This window comes from Phyllopteryx taeniolatus, chromosome 1 (assembly GCF_024500385.1).
Source record: "Phyllopteryx taeniolatus isolate TA_2022b chromosome 1, UOR_Ptae_1.2, whole genome shotgun sequence".
Lineage (NCBI taxonomy): Eukaryota > Metazoa > Chordata > Actinopteri > Syngnathiformes > Syngnathidae > Phyllopteryx > Phyllopteryx taeniolatus.
Window position 1 is genome coordinate 13,791,632 of NC_084502.1, and position 19,120 is coordinate 13,810,751.

Sequence of the window (19,120 nt, forward strand, 5' to 3'; positions counted from 1 at the left end):
ACATGCACGTTACTTATGAATTGTTTGTGTCAGGTTGGTTCGGTGGAGGAGTTCCAAGGTCAGGAGCGGAGAGTGATCTTGCTGTCGACAGTCCGCAGCAGCCTCAATTACACAGACTTTGACGAACAGTTCAACCTCGGCTTTGTTGCCAATGAGAAGGTACACAATACACTTTGTTGGGACGCATCTCTTAAGCAAGACATTTTGGACAACTTTCTGATTGCTGTGTGGGAAGTTTGGTGAAAGTCTAACAACTATTTTGTGTCCCAACAACACCATATAAAGGTTATTTATTAGCATTTTTTTTTTTTTTTTTACAAAAAAACATTATCAAGGTTTATGCTTACACATTGGTTCTGAAAGTTAAATGTGGGATGTCTCGCCAAATACAGTGGTGCCTTGAGATACGAGTGAACCGACTTAATAATTTTTCAAGATATGAGCCATCGTTCAGACTGTTTTTGCTTTGACTTGGAGGCAGAAATTTGAGATGCATGGTGGCAGTGAACTTAACTCGCGTCACAACCAGCAGCAACTCGGCAGATAATGGACGATTCTTCAAAAAAAGAGGCTTCAAGCTGTTTAGTGCAGCTTCCAGTTTTGGAGTTAACTGTCAAACTAAACATAACACAAAAAGAATTATACAGAGTATTAAAAACAACATCATTTTAATTTAGTAAACCCAGTTTAGCTTAATGCCAACAAACAACACAAAATGCCATAGAAGGGCTAATGAATAGCATGCATTGCGGTGTTCTAACCTTTAAAGAAATGAGCAACACCTGTAGACGGACACTGTAATGCTCATAGGCAAATGTTCTTTATTCTCTGTGACGAACGACTAATATTACTGCAGATTACCAAAGGGCTGTGACCTTCTCTATGTATATCCGCACGTTTATTCTACTGCCCGGCGTGCAACCCAGAAGCAGAGCAATGTCCATTGAATTAAAGCAAAGCAATGTACAATTGATTTTAACTTGTAATGTAATTACTGTTTTTATGAAGCACAATACTACAGAGTGGTATTATTAAATAATGCATCACACATTTTGTTTTTGGGACGGTGGAATGGACATTGGGGAAAGATGATTTAACGTACTAATGTTTTCCGTTACGAGCATGGTCCCAGAACGAATGAAAAGATATTTTAAGGCACCACTGTAGTTTTGACCATATAATGTTGGTCCAGTGAGTGCACAAAATCTGTTTAACACAAATTATCTTGATCAGAGGTTCAATGTGGCAATGACGCGATCTCAAGCTCTGTTGATCGTGGTGGGAAACCCAGTGGTGCTTTGCACAGACAACGTATGGAACCAGTACGTTCCCCATTACTTTTTTTTGTCACTTTCTATGCATGGTCTATTAAAGAATAAAGCTCGTCTAATTTTATCATCTCCTTTCCCTGCTGACACGTCAGCTTCATTAAGTACTGTCAAGATTCAGAAGCCGACCGTGGGTACAAGCCTGTGGAGGAAGCTGAAGCCGTAGCCGAAAGACTTTCGTCTCTTTTCCACAAGATGCACGCTCAAGGTGACTCACAACTCCTCACTTTGTAAACATTTTAAAACAGACATTTAACCAATTTCCCTCTCTTCAGTGAAGAATGGGGACGACGAAGGATACTATCGAACAGAGGAGTGACCTGTGAGATTTTTAAAAAAGTGCCAAGAATGTTTCAGCACCTGGGACCAAACAAATCACATTTAAGAAATGAAAATGCAACATGACAAATCATAACCCAAATGACTTCAGACGACCACACATGCTACTTTAAAAAGAATCTTTATTACTAATGAAATAAGCCATGTGAAGTGTTTATGAAAAAATCAGTTGCTTGAGGGGTTTTTTTAGACAGGCACATTTTATACTATTCAATATTGTGGTACAAGATGTTATTGGAATGTTTCTGTGTCAAATAAAGGTATTACTTATGCTGAGGCTTGTCATAAATTTAGCGAGGAATTGCTGCAAAACCATACTCACGAGTCGACGGTTAACGGTGTTATTTTGAGTCTTGGTGGTGCATTAAGTAAATGGTACACAGTGATGATTTTGTCCGGCTAATTATGTGCCACATGCCACAGTTCGGGATGCTGAACAAATGCAGAAGGACTTTGTGGTAAACATTATTACAGTAATCACTTGCTATATTGCAGGTTTTTATCCCTTGCTCTCGATATTGTGTTGTGTATAAAACCCTTAAAAATCAAGTGCCATAAATGCTAAAAAAAAAAAAAAATGCCTAGGTGTATTTCACTTATTACAGGGGTGGTCTGAAATGAAACCCCAACGATGGAGGGGGGATTGCTGTAGTTGCATGTGAATTGTGAAAGGAGGAGTTTAACACTAATTAGAAACAAAGCAAAGTATCAGCACTCGTTGCAGAGGCAACTGTAATATATTTTTAAAGCAAATGCACAAATACAAACAGGAGGAGATGTAGGTCCTTGGCATGAACAGAAGTGGGACAAAACAAAAAGAAAAAGTGTGAGACGCAGAGGAAAAGTCCTACAAAGGCTGATCTGTTTTGCTGTTACAGACGAGTCAGTCTCATTTTCACCAGTGGCATAACTGCGTGGTCCACGGAAACCACTGATGTAAGGTTTCTCCAGGTTTTTTTTTTTTTTTTTTTTTTCGCCATCTCCGGGAGCCCATCCTCAGGTGCTGGCCATTTGGCATGCGACCTGTCCCTTCACAGGAGTTGGCAGCCGCTCCTCTTTTTACGCTTGCGGACCTGCAGAGCGGCACGGGTGGCCATCTCGAACACCTCCCGGACGCCGTCCTTCGTCTTGGCCGAGCACTCCAGGTAGCCGAAGGCACTGATGCGGTTGGCCATGTCCCTGCCTTCGTCAGACTTGACCGGCTCCTGCGCGGTTAAACGTGACACAAATGTTAGAATTGAATGGTGGTGGCGGCGGTTTGCGTATATGGGGCCGCACCTGTTTCATCTTCGCCAGCTCTCTGCGCGTGTTCTCGTCATTCCTGAGGTCCTTCTTGTTGCCCACCAGGATGATGGGGACATTGGGACAAAAGTGCTTCACTTCAGGTGTCCATTTCTCCGGAATGTTCTCTATGAAATGGAAAAGTAAAATACATGCCTTAAGAGTTTTGTGACCACATTCATAACATCTTTCCATATTGAAATGAATGAAACTATTAATCTGTTCCATTCCAACATTGTGCTGGTGTGTGGGCCTCGGCCACTAGTGGGCAGTATAATACAGACACGGAGAGTCTACCAACTAAATGACTCGGTAAACTTCAGTAATAGTTTTCTGGAGAGAATAAAGAATATACGACTACTATTGCTATGTTGTCTGTCTACATGTGTTGCTTCATGTTCAATTATCAGTTACATGAAAGGTTATAACACCATGTCTATTGAGTTTTGCATTGTTAGCATTTGTGGTGGTTTTAAAAATAATGTGTAATTCGTTTTGTGTTAGTTTGAAAGGAAATTGGAGTGGCAATAAATAGCTGGAATCCTGCTTTTTTTTGGGGGGGGTGGGGGGAATTGTTCATTCCTGCTTGTTTTAAAGTTGAGTTTGCTGCCAAGAGCTCACGCTCGTATAAAGAGTTTAAACCAGTCCATCCAACTACTGCTTTATGTGAAACAGGTTGGTGGTGCAAAAAAAAGTTAAAGACTGCTGGGCTAAGGTACAGGACAGTATTGCAGCTTTTTTTTTTTTCCTTAAAAGGAAAAACGTTGGCGTTTACTCAGTCTGCGGCGATATAAACGAAGAGGTCACTGGCCCCCTCTGCTAATGTGTGGAGAGAAGGAATACCAACACGGCGTGGGAAACTTACCACGCCGGATATGCTTCTCACTCAACATTCTACAAAAAAGAAAGTGTTTTTATAAGATTCTGGGGGTGAAATGCATTTACTGTAAGCAAGAAGGGAACCTGGGATGAGTCAAGTATCACAACCACAAACAACAAATATTGTCATGCTGACAGAGCAGCCCCTTTCAGCTTAACATTCTCACGGAGATTTGGCAAGTGCAGTTTGACTTACCAAGACTGTCGGGGCTGTCTATAGAGAAACACATGAGGATTACATCGGTGTCGGGGTAGGAGAGAGGTCTCAATCTGTCGTAGTCCTCCTGACCTGCCGTGTCCCACAGTGCGAGTTCCACCTGCCAGGTCGACGACAAAAAGGAGGGCAGTCCGCGTCAAACGAGGAGGGGCTTGGCCGACTGCCTGCCACTTATTTTTATGATAAACGTCATCTACATTAAATTCTACGAAGGTAGGGGGTGTCCAAAGTCAGGCCTGGGGGCTTTTTTTTTTCTGTTGTACAAACATTGCATTTTCTAATACAAGTTAATCAAAAAAAATTATTCAAAAATAAAACGAAAGTTTATTATAATACTTTTTTAAATGTATGAATATATATATCCATCCATCCATCCATTTTCTGAGCCGCTTCTCCTCACTAGGGTCGCGGGCGTGCTGGAGCCTATCCCAGCTGTCATCGGGCAGGAGGCGGGGTACACCCTGAACTGGTTGCCAGCCAATCGCAGGGCACATCGAAACAAACAACCATTCGCACTCACAGTCATGCCTACGGGCAATTTAGAGTCTCCAATGAATGCATGTTTTTGGGATGTGGGAGGAAACCGGAGTGCCCGGAGAAAACCCACGCAGGCACGGGGAGAACATGCAAACTCCACACAGGCGGGGACGGGGATTGAACCCCGCACCTCAGAACTGTGAGGCTGACGCTCTAACCAGTCGGCCACCGTGCCGCCTGTGTGTGTGTGTGTGTGTGTGTGTGTGTGTGTGTGTATATATATATATATATATATATATATATATATATATATATATATATATATATATATATATATATATATATATATATATATATATATATATATATATATATCAAAAACAAAAATTGTAAACAAAAGTTTAATAGAAAATTGTCATCATCCATCCATTTTCCTCACCGGGGTGCTGGAGCCTATCCCAGGTTACTTCGGGCAAGAGGCGGGGTACGCCCCTGAACCAGCCAATCGCAAGGCAAATCATTCACACTCACACCTACGGGCAATTTAGAGTCTTCAATGAACCTACCATGCATGCTTTTGAGATGTGTGAGGAAACCGGAGTACCCGGAGAAAACCCACATAGGTACAGGGAGAACATGCAAACTCCACACAGACGAGGCTGGATTTGAACCCGGGTCCTCAGAACAGTGAGGCACATGTGCTAACCAATCATTACCGTCCCGCCCCATAAAATTGTCACAATTTTTTAAATGGTAAATGAATGCATTTGAATTGCAAATACATTTCCATGGATACACATCGCTTTTTGCTTTCTCACCACGCTGAGAATGTACTATTCTTTTTTTATTCAACATGTAGTAAATGCTTGTGATCCATAGAGCATTTTAAATTGGTTTTAGCATGTTTCATAAATGCAAGGTGAATTGGTTCTCATCCTCCATTTTTCTGTATAGGGGCCTCATTGGAAAAGGTTTGGACATCCCTACAGTAAGGACCATTTTGACCATGAAATTGGTCTTGCTGCACATTAGTCCCGTTTGTTGTTAAAGGCTGATTCCAATTTAAGTTTAATTTAACAAACGAGGCTTTTTGTGTGGGAAATTTCGAAATATGGTTCCTCAAGTGCCTTGTGCTTTTCAATACTTGGCCCATTAGATGTCTCTTCTATGTGGCTCACCACAGTGCAGGATAAAACCAAAATTTGACTAATGACGTCACAGTGGAGTCAGCTGTCGTGTAAACAGTGACACAGTACTTTCAAACTTCATTTACATCCAACTCCCAATGGACTGATGCCTGATTTTGAGGAGCAGGAAGCAGGAACAGGAAATAGGACATTAGTCATTTGGTACAAAGGGTGGGGATTTCCATCCCTGCACAGGAAGGTGGTACTGATCCATTTCCTGTTATTGACTGGAGTTCAGCAGCAGAATTGCAAAGAAAAGTCCCAAGCTCTTGCTTATATGAGGCATTTATTCCCATCTGCATAGAGTGCACATTGAGGGACATGTACCTGTTTGCCATCCACTTCAATGTCAGCGATGTAGTTCTCAAACACAGTGGGGACGTAGACCTCTGGGAACTGGTCCTTACTGAAGACGATGAGCAGACAGGTCTTCCCGCATGCGCCATCTCCAACGATGACCAACTTCTTCCTGATGGCTGCCATCTGCAAATGCAACAAACCTTGGCTTAGTGGAGCTACAACACACGGACAGACACCAAAGTGGAGTCCTGAAAATAGTCAGTGGGAGAGGCACACCCTCCTCCCTTTTCCCGGGTTGTGTCCCATGCGGGGTTGCCTCTGTGGAAAAGTCGTGGGTGGGAAAGGAACAGGAGGATGTCAGGCACTGTCAATATCCCACAAGTGCCTGTACTAGGTGTCGCTCAGTCTTAGGTGTGCATAACGACAATTCTCTGTTAAAAATGTTTTGTTCAGTTTTATTTATTTTTCAATAAAGTCAAGCAGATTTGTTGCCCAGAATGTGACTGAAACGTGGTCTCCATCTTGCAGATGGTCATTTTGCATCAACTACTTTTTGCCCACAAAAAAAGCAGTTCCATGTGGCTAAGAAGCAGTTTCCTGTTTGGAAAGCGTTTATGACTGGGACTGATGAATTTCATCGTGCTCATTAGCCGCTGAGCAATGTTTCAATTATTATTTCACATTACAGTGGTGCCTTGAGATATGAGTGACCCAACTTATGAGTTTAAGATACAAGCTGTCATCTGGATCTGGATGGTTTTTTTTGCTTTGACTTGCGAGCAAAAATTGGAGATAAGAGCGCTGTATGGTGGCAGTAAACCCAACTCACTTCGCAATAAGCACCAGTTTGGCAGATGGTGAACAATGCTTCAAAAAGAGGCTTCAAGCTGTTTAACACACACAGCTAAAGTTTACTCTCAAACTAAACATAAAAGAATTACACTGTGTTTTGAAAACAGCCAAAACACTGCCTAAAGAAAGACACTGCTAGCTTAATGCTAATTAGCATTTCTGTTGTGGTGCTTTAACCCTTCAACCAACTGATTGAAAACAAATAGTTCAGCAAAAACGTAGGCAGACATAACAGTACTCAGTCATATACTCTTCATCCTCTGCATCGAATGAGTAATATTAGTGCCATACTGATGAGGTGAGAGAAGAGTTGCGACGTTACCATGAACCTCAGTTCTTGCCAGGACATGCACTGCTGCAATATGAGTGGCTGCTGCAAAGAGGTCGGAAATGCCTAGAATTACTACTGGGTGGCCAACGCAGGCACACCAGAAGCAGCAGCGTGACAAAAACTGCTTCATTCTTGATATTCTATTTATACTATTACAATGGCTGGAACAGCACTCTCATTTATTTCAATGGGGAAAGATTATTTGAGATACGAATATTGAGTTATGAACATACTGTACTGCTGTTACGCCAGCTTCCACGACTCCTTTAATTACTTCCCGTCCAAATCATGTTTAATTTGTGCTTTTAAATGGACTGTGTTTTTGTTACATTGAATAGCGACGCCAAATGACCTGACACACGTAAAACTGTTTACATAAATATGAGAATCAAGTCATTGGTGCGACCACAGAATGCAATAAACAACTTCTGATATAACAAACCTGTTTGAGGTCATGTCCATAAAAGCAAAGGAACTTTTTAAAAAAGTGCTTTGGGGACTTTCCAATTTTGACGTATTTGACGCAATCTAATACCTGGAGCACTGTTAGAAGTACTGTAGTGTGTGTAAAATCTGTCAGCATACTTTGTCTGCAAAGTCTGCCAATCTCCATTCTCTTCTGTTTGTCAACTATTTAAAAGGTGTCTAGTCTAGAAATTATTTTCTGTCTTTATTTTGGGGGGGGGGGGGGGGTCACTAGGAATTCCAGTTCTCGTTGTACTTGATAGCTTTAGAACATATTTTGTTGTGCAAAGAAATATGGGTTATCTTTCATTTTTAATTAATATACTTACATAGGCAAAGCAGTGGAAAAGCCTTCAAGAACGCTCATCGCTTGAAAACAACATCGTAAATAGTGGCGCTTAAAACCTCTGAGATATGCAGCCATTTAAAGTACAGTGGTAGCTTGAATTACAATTTATTCCAACCACACTCATAACTCAAAATAATCCTAAACCATCTTCCCCCACAATCAGTGGAAATGCCATTACTTGCGTTCCTGCGCCCCAAAAAAAGAAATAAATATATATATATATTTTTTTAAAACAAGAAAAATTTCACTTGGCAGTATTGTATTTTATAAAAACATATTGCAATAACAGAATGTAAAGAATTAAAGGTTTGTGCATTCTTATTTCCTGCATTACTTCAATAGGCATTGTTTGTCTAGTATGTGTAACCTTGATAAAATCCATCCAGACATACTACATTTAGACTTGATGAAACAGAAGACTGTTCGATGTCAGCAAAAAAACAAAACAAAAAAAAGATCAGATTTCCGATTTTACCACTCTTATACAAGCAGTCTATTCCATGATCCGCTCGAGCACTTCTATCCAGCAGTGCCCGGACGGCATGCAGAGCCCACGCGATCACAACAACAGGTTGCTCAGGTGCTAAAATAGTAGCAAGGAGTAAGAGTGAATGTTGCTTGCTTCAAATCTTTTATTGACACTTCAGTTTAAATTCACTGTAAAACTAAACGCGTAAAATTACACCTACTGAATGTTCAAATACATCACAGCCTTAGTTTATTTGTTTTTGTTCACAAAAATCGCTAGCTCAAAGCGAACATACAACGAATTAAAATTTGACCATTGACCAGCTAACAAAAATTTGCATTGAACTTGCGGCACTTATTTCTCTCAAAATAATGAATACTGGTACACAAACATTGCATAAACACATACCAACCAGCCAATATAACAATACCCCTTGGCATATATTCTTCAAATTTGAACGAGTTATAATAATATTGGATCGTGATTTCTACTTTCTTTGCTACTGCAAGTGTGCATCTCATTGCGTGCCCTTCAGAGGCAAAGATGTGCACGGCACGAACAGAGATTGTCAATAAAACTAAACCCCAGTTGCATCAATCATTTCAAAAGTGTATTGCTGCACGTGTGGAGAAAAATGTTCGCACCATATACTTTATTTTGCCCTATAAAAGTATAATTTGTATTTATTTAAGACTATTTTTCATGGTTTTAAAATGTATTTTTTTTTATTCATTCTATTCAAATGTATAATATGCTTATGTTTAAGTTCAGCAGTGGTTATGTTGCAATTTAAATATATATTTTTGTTATTGGTTTTATTGAAGTTATTCAGGATTTCGTAATCTAATTTGTATTTTATTGAATTGCTGTACATTATTTTTAAAGTAATCAATAGGTCAGTTTTTCTCATACCCCTGTTGCTGATTATTGATCACTGTTTGAGTAATATCAGTTCAAGCCTTTTCTAACATGTATGATTATTGCTGCTATCGGATCGGATCAAAATTCAAAGCTGCAATATCGGTATCGGATCGGAAGTGAAAAGTTGGATTGAGATGTCCCTACTATGTACTGTTAAAATAGCTAAACACACCGTGCTGACCCACAAGAGACGGTTCATATAACGGTCACGGGACACGTTTCAAGATAAATCACATCTTGCATAATGTGCCTCTGACGACATGTTAAAGTGCAAAGTTCCTGTAATGATCACATGTAGCACACACACGTCTTTATTTTCACTCCCTCCCTGATAATACCATTCTTGTGCAGTACACTAAGTTATAGGTAGCATGGAACCATTGTATATATCACACAAGCTCCTTGCAAAGCATTGCTGCTGATTGTTGAAATGACAACTCGTTCACCCGCTAGTCAACTGGAATCCGACCGTTTACTGCCACCGACAAATATGTTCATCAAGTAATTTTTTCCCCCCCAATGGCTAAAACGTGGGAAAAGGGTCTCGCCCAGCTTGTCTGTGAAATTTAAGACAAAACATAACTGGAATAAGGACCAGACGTCAGTAAATGGCAGTGTTGGATCACTTTGGATTTGAGATCAGCATTAGAGGGTGAATCTCAGTTTGTCACGCAGGAAGTCGGACAAGTTTAGGCAACTGACACTTGTATGGTATAAACAGTATGTGTCACAGTAGGTAGTAGAAAATGTGTGTTACGATCGTAAGGAAAGATGACACAGTCCATGGACTGAATGGCCAACGTCAAGTTAAAAAGCCACACGCAAGCCAGCTTTGCTCACCGCGCGTTTCTGTAAATAAATAATTTTGCCAAGTTCATTGTCTTCTTTTTGTTGTTTTACAGTTTGGTGCCACAAAAGCAAAAAATATTACCGTCACTGTCCTGCTTGACCGCCGTCTTTTTCAGTCTTTTTTGGGGATGAAACCAACCCATGCTCTACTGCTGAATATTAAGGAACGGAAAAAGCTGGAAACAAACTTTTGGTGGTGAAAGAAGAGTCTAGTCTTTCTTTTGGTAGGTTCAGTGCATGTATATGTCACAGAACACAATATTCTGTGAGTCTTAAAAGTTATTGAACGAGAATGAGAGAGGATACATAATGCTATTCTGCATCTGACCAAAACACTTGATGTCCTCACAACTTGCAGAGCGAAAAAAATGAATAAGAAGCGTTAATAGCGGAGTGGTGAAAGCAAAAAAACTGCGTTCCTCTAGGATTAATAATGGGTCACTGACTGCTCACACACGTCCCTGTTTGACTGTGTTCAAATGTGAGATGTCAAACTATGAGGAATGGCGAACCCATTTTAACACACACCCGTCACTTGTAAACAACGCCAAAACATCCCTTCTCTTTCTCCTGGTTCAACAAGGTGACAAGTAATTGTGATGTAACTTCATGGCTGATAACATACTGTGCTTTACACGAACATCAGCACTCAGCAGGAATATTCCTCCATGACCAGAAGTGAGGAATTATAGTTCATGGCCACACTAAGGATTGCAAGGATTACTAAATCTGTTCAATTTGCAAGATGCAACAATAAAGTTGTTATCCTTTAGCTTTTTTTGGTCAGTCCTAATTCATGTCAGCTAAATGGTAAATAGAACAGTTATCAAAAAGTGACTATGATAATCACATCAAATAAGAGAACCTTGCTCTGGTGTTTCGAGGAATCAACTAAACGTAAAACTGAAAATGATTCAAAAAGAAAATCTAATTAGAACAGTTATGCCACAACTCACAAGCATACCACACCCCATGGTGATTCTTAAATTACACCTTAAATTGAAGTCAGACAAACATTTAGGCATCAATTCAAACAAACAAGAGCAGAACTAGCTGTTCAGGATCTGGGGCAGACCAGAATCTAAAGTCAGAGAACTTGGCTGGACCCAAAAATGGAACAGAGCCTCTGAGACTACTCGGCCCAATTCATCACAGGTGAACCACAACTCAGAACCACTGAGGGGTCAAACAAATGCCATGAAAAAGCCTAGGCTTGTCTTTGATTTCTATTACGTGTTAAAGATATTAACACAGTACATTCAATGTGATGGCGTGGGTCCGGGAGGAAGCTAATTGGCATCTGTTAGAAATAATGTACTGCTGCAATAACATTCAAATGTAAGCTGGCATTTTTCTGGAGTTCATTCCCATCCATACAGTGGGACAGGGAAACAGCAGAGACAGAAATAGGTCGTGCTATGCACCAATTAGTGGCGACTCGAATTGTGATTCGAGTGGGCGTGCAAAACTGATCGGCGAATCAGAACGAATCTTAGAATATCATACAATATTCTGAAAAGAGCTGCTAGTGCTGCCACAGCGCATTAAAAAAAATTAATAATTTTTTAGCCTGTGTTTATGGCTGACCCCATTTTGAATTACTGCGCATGGTTTCTATGCATGTGTGCAGTTGGCCTTGGTGGCCACAGTGGGGACGACAAAAACAGACTACGATACGCGCGGAATCGCTTCCATCGCTGCAAGGAAAGGCGATCGCGGCAGGACGACGGTTGATCCAATACAAGGTAGCATATGACGAGAGCTTGGCGGCTAGCCAGACAGCTAGCTAGAAAGGAGGCAGCCATTTCAAACGAGAAAGAAAGACTTTTCCGGAGTGAGAAAAGACATTATTTTATTTTGGAATAGTACAAGGAGTAACGCTTCCATTCTGATTGGAAGTCATTCGTTACTGTCAACACGAATAAGGAATTGGGATTTAGAGAGCGAGTTCTACCGTGTTGCACATACCGTACAGTGATTTATGCAGAGGTGTAGCAACTAAGAAATTGATTACTGAATTAATCAACAACTGTTGATAATCGATTAATCGCTTAAAGCTATTGTTCAACTTTAAAATGTCCAAATCCTAATTTCAGCCTCTGAACAGTAAATATTGCCTGATTTTTATAGTTATTCATGAAAGCAGACTGATTATCTTTTGTGCTTATCAAAATAAGACTTTTGCAAAATCTGCTTTTACTTTAGAAAATGATCAACATTTTTACCTATTTTTATAGTTATTCATGAAAGCAGACCGATGATCTTTTGTGCTTGATCAAAATAAGACTTTTGCAAAATCTGCTTTTACTTTAGAAAATGATCAACATTTTTACCTATTTTCTGGACGTTACGGACTAAACCAGTCACTGGATCATAATTCATAGAAAAATAATCTACGACAAAAATAAACATTTGCAGCTGTAGTATGAATAACCTGTAAGTGACGTACTTGTACCTGACGCAGCAGAAGTGTATATGAAACTAATATCCCTTCGCATTAAATCGGTACCGAAGAAGTAACTCAGTTTCAAAAAAGGTTGAGTATTTCATCACTCTCGTGTGATTTTATCTAATCGTTGTTCATTTGGTTTAATGTTTAATCAATAAACAATACCAGATCAACAATAATAGGTTATATACTGTAAATGCTGGTAATCAGGAAAGTGGATTTTGCAATTAAATTGAATGAAAAATAGTTTTACCAGATTATTCGACTAATTCATGGGATAATCGGTAGAATAATAGATCTAAAAATATTCGATAGTAACCCCCCTAGATTTATGTGAAGCCCGTCTGGTAGAGTGTTGGTGTTTGATAAGGGGTCAAATCAATTCCTGTGTTGCACTGCTGTGCATGGACACGACTGGCTAAGATGTGTAATGAATATTTGTGAGACTGTTACTAAGGATGCACTCATACCGATAACACTATCGGTATCTATACTGTCAGTCTATACTCTTATACTCGATACTATGCGCCGCTACTTTAAGGACACATAACACATTAGCCCAACTGCAAATGATGCCCTGCAAAAGAGATAAACTCTGCTTTGGTAGCCGCCACCCGGCAAGCCGCAGGTTTTGCTGAATTGAGCGCCTGTCATGAAGTCATGGCAGGGAGGGAGAAGTTAGTGTGATAAAGTATCAAGTTATCCTGTCTTTGCTTTATTCTATAACTTGAGGTACTCTCAGGAAGCAGTCATTTCTTTTTAATCACTTCATTTTGTAGTAAAACACAAAAGGTAACATGGCATGCGTATATTTCTATTCGTTTATATCCACCAAACTTTGTTCTTTTTACGTCAGTTATTTCTTCATCTATTATCCACTGTATGCACTCCATATACATTGTGCCCCCTAGTGGTCAGACTGAGACACCACCAGCCTACATTTTGAGTTAAATGTGGCAGTACTGCTAAAAAAAAAAACATAGTTGGAGGTAAAAATATCAGTAATGACGAATTGTTACTCTAAAAAGTGTTCACATGCAAGTAGAATATTTATATTCTACTTGCATGTGAAGCACACAAAACAAGCACCGCATAAGCAAGAAGCCTGAATGGTGTTGCCACCATCTGTATCGACTCTGCTTTCCTCTCAAACTTGCCAAGTAAACTTGTTGCTTGCAAATGTAAATCAACGGAAATGTCTTTATTACGCAAATGTGTTTTTTAGTACAGACATTCAAACGGGAAACACTGGATTTTACTCATCCACATGACTGACATTTTTCTAAACACATCACAGTAATAGAAGCAGTGAGTGAGTAATCACAGCATTTTCTACAGCGCTTCAAAGCCATGTCAAGCCATTTTCAGTAGGACACTAGAGCTCGGAGAATGCAGTAGTGTTGTGCTCATGACCACACTATTCCAGACCAAGACTTCCCCAAGACTAAGACAAATCAATTTTAAAAACCATGACAAGGGTGAACAGTTGAAGAGCATTTTCTCTTTAATTTAAAGGTCCAATATTTTGGGAATTTTGACCTCCACAGAGTGACTCTCTGCCATGGACTCAGTATAAAAGTGGCAATTTCATTTTAAAAAATACCTTTTTTTTTTTGTCATACGGGTGTCCACAAAAGTCCGCTCTGACATCTAGTTCGGTTTGACCCAATTTTGTATCCGTTTTGACCATATATGGCTAAGACTGGCCCCTTTCCTCTGATTGGTCGCCTCCGTGTAGAAGACCCACTTGTGAGAGCACGTGTTATGTTGAAAGTGCTGGCTCGGGAGCGGAGAGGTAGGCAGAGATCTCTAGTGACGTAGATAAGATGGAGAAATTCGAATGACCTGATTTCAGGCCTCTCGGAAGAAAAACGTCTGGAACTCAGGAATGCGTGGACTATTTAAATTAAGATTTTACATGTTTATTGAAGAAGCCAATAAAATAGAGCCACTATTACACCCCAAATACTAGAAAAACTTGTAAAATATGGCAACTTTAAATTTTCTTTTGAATATATTTGACAACCAAAAACACTGTCTGCAACTCTTTTAATGCCAGCTACATGGGGGTGGGGGGGGGGGGGGGGTAGTCCCTCGGTCACATCATCACAAAGGTTGCAGTTATTACCAGGGTTGTGGAGGGTTCATCACATGAATCAAAGGTATTTGTTGTTTTACCAAGTGCTTCTCATTATCACACAATTGAAGTTCAAGAACAGAGCTGAGTGCTGGTCTTGATGGAAAATCCCGAGTCCAGCCAGTCGGAGACCGAGATAAGACAAAGACTTTTGGGAGTAAAGTCCGAGACAAGACGAAAACCTTCAAAATGTGGTCTCGAGTGTTACAACACTAGAATGCAGTGAATGGAAAGTTCCTCAAACTAGTAAGACATCAGCTCCTAGGGCACTATGCGAGGATACCTCTGATAAGCACCAAACACAACCCCTAGAAGCCCGTACTGGACTTCCTGAAGTTTTGTTTTGGTGATTCAGATTATACGGGCGCATAATATTCCCTCATTAACATGAGAAGACCTCGCATCATACTGCCAGAATAACATCGTCAATAGCTGGGTATCCAGCAGGCAGTGAGCCAGGACCCGACATGTTGCTCAGTGAATGGCTGCTTTAACAAAAGAGCCACATTTTTGCTTGAAGACTTCTGTTTGTTGTAAGCAACATATTTACAGTATGTATTATATTGTCTTTGGTGTTACAACTCTTATTCACTCAAAATGGGATCTTACTGTAGTTAATCAGCTGTTCCATGCAGCTCAGGGATTACAAACCCCAATTCGTAAATAAAAACAGAACACAATGGAAATCCTACATTCAATTGAATACACTACAAAGAAAGACAATATATTTAATGTTCAAAATGATAAACTGTTGTTTTGTTGTGTGTGCAAATACTCATTTTGAATTTGATGCCTGCAACATGTTCCCAAAAATCTGGGACACAGGCAACAAAAGACTGGGAAAGTTGAGGAATGTTCAGAAAACAATCTGGAACATTCCACAGGTGAACTGGAAACAAGCGAGTGTCATGTTTGGGTAAAAAGGAACATCCATGAAAGTTTATCAGTTTGAACATGAAGTATCTTTTCTTTGCTCTGTATTCAATTGAATATAGGTTGAAATTTATTTTCAGATCATTGTATTCTGTTTTTATACAAGGTCCCAACTTTGTTGGAATTGGGGTTTGTAGGCTATTTTGTTTGCAAATTTGCATTCTCTTGAATTATATGATCCTATCGCAATACATTAATCAATATACTTTGTAACTTTCGTATTGGAACCTCTCACACACACACACACACACACACTTTTGAAACTGCAACTGAAATGAGAAGTGATATTTACGTACGTAGGGTCAGTTGCTCTTTCTGTCGACTTCAATGACTCCAAAACTGTCTTAACTGTGTTAGAGTTCCGGGACGGCTACTTCTGGCGCGGTTTTGTGTTGGAATTGCGTATTGTCTGTTGTCCAGTTCTGTGTTCCGGATTTACAGGGGAATCCAAAATTAACCCATACGTCAGATTTAAAAGGAGAAGTCGCTCGCTTCAAGCTGCTGCTGCAGCCGCTGTTTGCTCGAGTAGCCATAATGTTTGGTTCCCAGTCGCAGAAGTTGCTACTACATCTTGTGAGCTTCTGTGTACAACTATTTAGGGGTCAGGATTATCCATACCTCACCCACAGGTTCCGTGCAACCCCTAACCACAGTTTCTCAGTTCAAGTCAGTAGTAGTCAATCACTTTCTAGCACCACTAAGTACCCTGGCAACTATTCTTTACAAACATCGTGCAAATGTTTATTGGAAGCTCTCAATGGAGTGTGCAGCTAGATTAGATTCACCCGGCATATGGATGTGCGTGTCTGGCCATTTTCACCATTTCAACCCACCGGTCACAATAGTGATTGTAAACAGTACTTGATTACTTGAAAGGGCTACCAATGACATCTAATTTGGATGTTTAACTGTGAGAAAATGCTGGGATTAAATGGGTTAGAGGCTTGTCTTGTAGCAGGTTCAAAGAGCAGTACATAGTGTGGTGCCTTTTTTTTTGTTCCCCATTGAAAAACATGCCGAGGCACGGATACAAGCCGCTGGGAAACACGAGGGTCTGCTCAACTGGAGGCGAACAGCACAACAAGGGTGTGGTGGCTCAGATTCCTCCGGAGAAACATTTCAGCAACATTTTAAACTGGCCTCAGTGGTCCAGACACAACCACTCGCCTTAATTTAATCTGTTGGCATTCAGAGAAATCGTCACAGGACAAAATTAACACACTCCTGAGGAATTTAATGGCAATACTAGAGGAACCAAACAGACGCATTTTTTAAAATGCAAACTTGAACTTCGCAATCAGATGACGTCATCAAATGAGACGCACCGTGCTAGTTTTAGGGCTGGGTTGCTCCGTTCAAAGGTTCTGCTGAAGAATTGCGTTTCAACGTCGAAGGTTAGTTTGAGAAAAGAATACCTCATTTTATGGAAGGTATCCCAGTTTAGCATTACCATCGAGTAACCTCGAAGTCCATTTGGAATGCACAAGAGGTAAACTTCGGGGAAAGTAACAGGTTTCAACAAGTCAGTGAGCTGTTGGTAGCTAGCTAAGAGAGCAGTGGTGGTTTAAACTTTCATGGCAAACTCGCTGTCTTGCTCAGGCCTCACAGTTTGATTGTTACAAGTGAGAACATTTATGGGGGTCGTTCGCCTACCTCGGCCGAAGAGGACTTTCAAATACTGAGGAGTCAGGACCTCCGTGTTTCCTTCCCACACGTAGCAACAGCAGCAGCAGTGAGTGGATGAAGTGAACCAGCTGAGAAGGAATCAGACGCATACCCAGTGCCACCCTCCCTCACTGCTGCGTTCAACGATCCCTCGTAAAACCTAAAGAGCAACCGTCAATGCTCGTTCGCTCGATAACACTTTGGTAATTAACATCCAAGTTCTTTTCCTGTGGATTTTATTTCACGCCTTTAATTACAGTGCAATCGAAAAAAATGCGACCCAAATAGAGGACACGTGTTCAGGTGCCGTTATAGGTCATCAAAATTCGGATTATTTTGAATGCAACCTGGCTACGATTCACAACGCTTGCAAGCTATTGGCCAAAACGATTTAACTGTTCCAAGTTCCCTGCCCCTTTACGGTTAGAGGATAACGTCACTTGTTTAGCTTGGTAACACTTTTCAGCCGTTTTAACAAAGATGCTATTAGTATTTTTATTCCGCGGTCACTAAGAAAGTCAGACTGCCGTGACGTCACTGTACATGTACCCTTTGGAATATTTCACATAACTTATTTTATTATACTACTTTTTCATTTTAAAATGTTTGTTGTGGCCACAGTAGAAAAAACAGACATCTGGAGCCTAATCACTTAGCCTGGAAGCAAATATCCAGATGAATTATTTGGATTTTTATGACAAAGGCAAGTTGAAATGTTATTCCCATCAAAGCGAATTTATCCATCCATCCGGGAGTGCCGGAGCCTATCCCAGTTATCAACGGGCAGGAGGCGGGGTACACCCTGAACTGGTCACCAGCCAATCGCAGCAAAGAGAATTTACTCTATGATTTAAAAAAAAATAAAAACATAAATGTGACCAGTGTAAAATGCTATGACGCTATTTTTATGAGCCGCCTGAGTGGGAATGTTTACTGGAATGTTTGAAGAGGAACCACGTTTCGAAAATCACAGCACTGCCTAATGATGTGTTGTCAAAGCAGCATATCTACAGCTATTCGAGACTAACACATTGTACTGTGCGCAATTTTGATTTTGTTTTTGATCGTACTTAATGAAGAATCAAGGTAATTGGATCATTTTAAGACACCAAGAACTGGCGACTTCACATATGTTGATTGAAATCATTCAATAATAGACTATGATATTGGGACATTCTGGTTTGACAACAACAAAGTCAACAGCAGCACATAGAATACAAATTCTAAAATATCTACATACATATTTACAACACCTGGCAAATGAGATTGAGCAATGGCAGTGTGTGACCCCCACATTGACTTCTGTTCTATACTGTACATACAGAAGTGAATGTGATCAGCAACAAGACTAGTCAGCAACATATATAGCAAATTAACAAAAACCTATACAGGGATTTAAGTGTGAATATTTTATGAATAAATAAACTGAGAGCAGTATTTGTTGTCAAATAAGTATGTACTTGTACTATTTCATAGGATTTACCAACAATAGGGCGAAGACTTCAACACGATGTCAATGTTTGAGCTCTGAGGGAATTGGTAGTGCTGCAAGTTGGCTGTGTCGAGGGTGTTTTCATGACTGAGACACACACACCAAATAATAATAATAATAATAATAATCATAGTATGACGTCCTCCATGTCAATTTTGTAGGATGACTTGTTGTGAGACACTACATGGTATATACAGTAG

General features: G+C 40.2%; 2 protein-coding genes across 4 annotated transcripts in view; one reads left to right on the forward strand and one right to left on the reverse strand.

Moving 5' to 3' along the window:
* The window catches only part of LOC133478096 (putative helicase mov-10-B.1), a 17,484-nt gene extending 15,541 nt beyond the window's left edge, over nt 1-1,943 (forward strand). The window contains exons 20-23 of one of the 2 annotated variants that reach the window (XM_061773694.1): nt 34-159; nt 1,234-1,322; nt 1,424-1,536; nt 1,604-1,943. In XM_061773694.1, the coding sequence (XP_061629678.1) occupies nt 34-159; nt 1,234-1,322; nt 1,424-1,536; nt 1,604-1,647 (372 nt within the window). In that variant the 3' untranslated portion in view covers nt 1,648-1,943. Of the gene's footprint in view, nt 1-33; nt 160-1,233; nt 1,323-1,423; nt 1,537-1,603 lie in introns of those variants that run through there. The other variant, XR_009788575.1, reaches the window with a different exon arrangement.
* Nucleotides 1,772-17,575, reverse strand: LOC133478102 (rho-related GTP-binding protein RhoA-D-like). 2 transcript variants are annotated; one of them, XM_061773720.1, is made up of 6 exons: nt 17,417-17,520; nt 16,060-16,185; nt 6,036-6,191; nt 4,024-4,144; nt 2,946-3,076; nt 1,772-2,872 (listed from the first exon to the last, which is right to left on the reverse strand). In XM_061773720.1, exons 3-6 carry the CDS (start codon nt 6,189-6,191, stop codon nt 2,699-2,701), a joined length of 582 nt encoding a protein of 193 aa, XP_061629704.1. In that variant the 5' UTR covers nt 16,060-16,185; nt 17,417-17,520; the 3' UTR covers nt 1,772-2,698. The 2 variants fall into 2 exon arrangements, with proteins under 2 accessions (XP_061629704.1, XP_061629696.1); XM_061773712.1 differs by lacking the exon at nt 16,060-16,185 and having other exon boundaries at nt 17,417-17,575.
* Between the last annotated feature and the right edge of the window lie 1,545 nt (nt 17,576-19,120).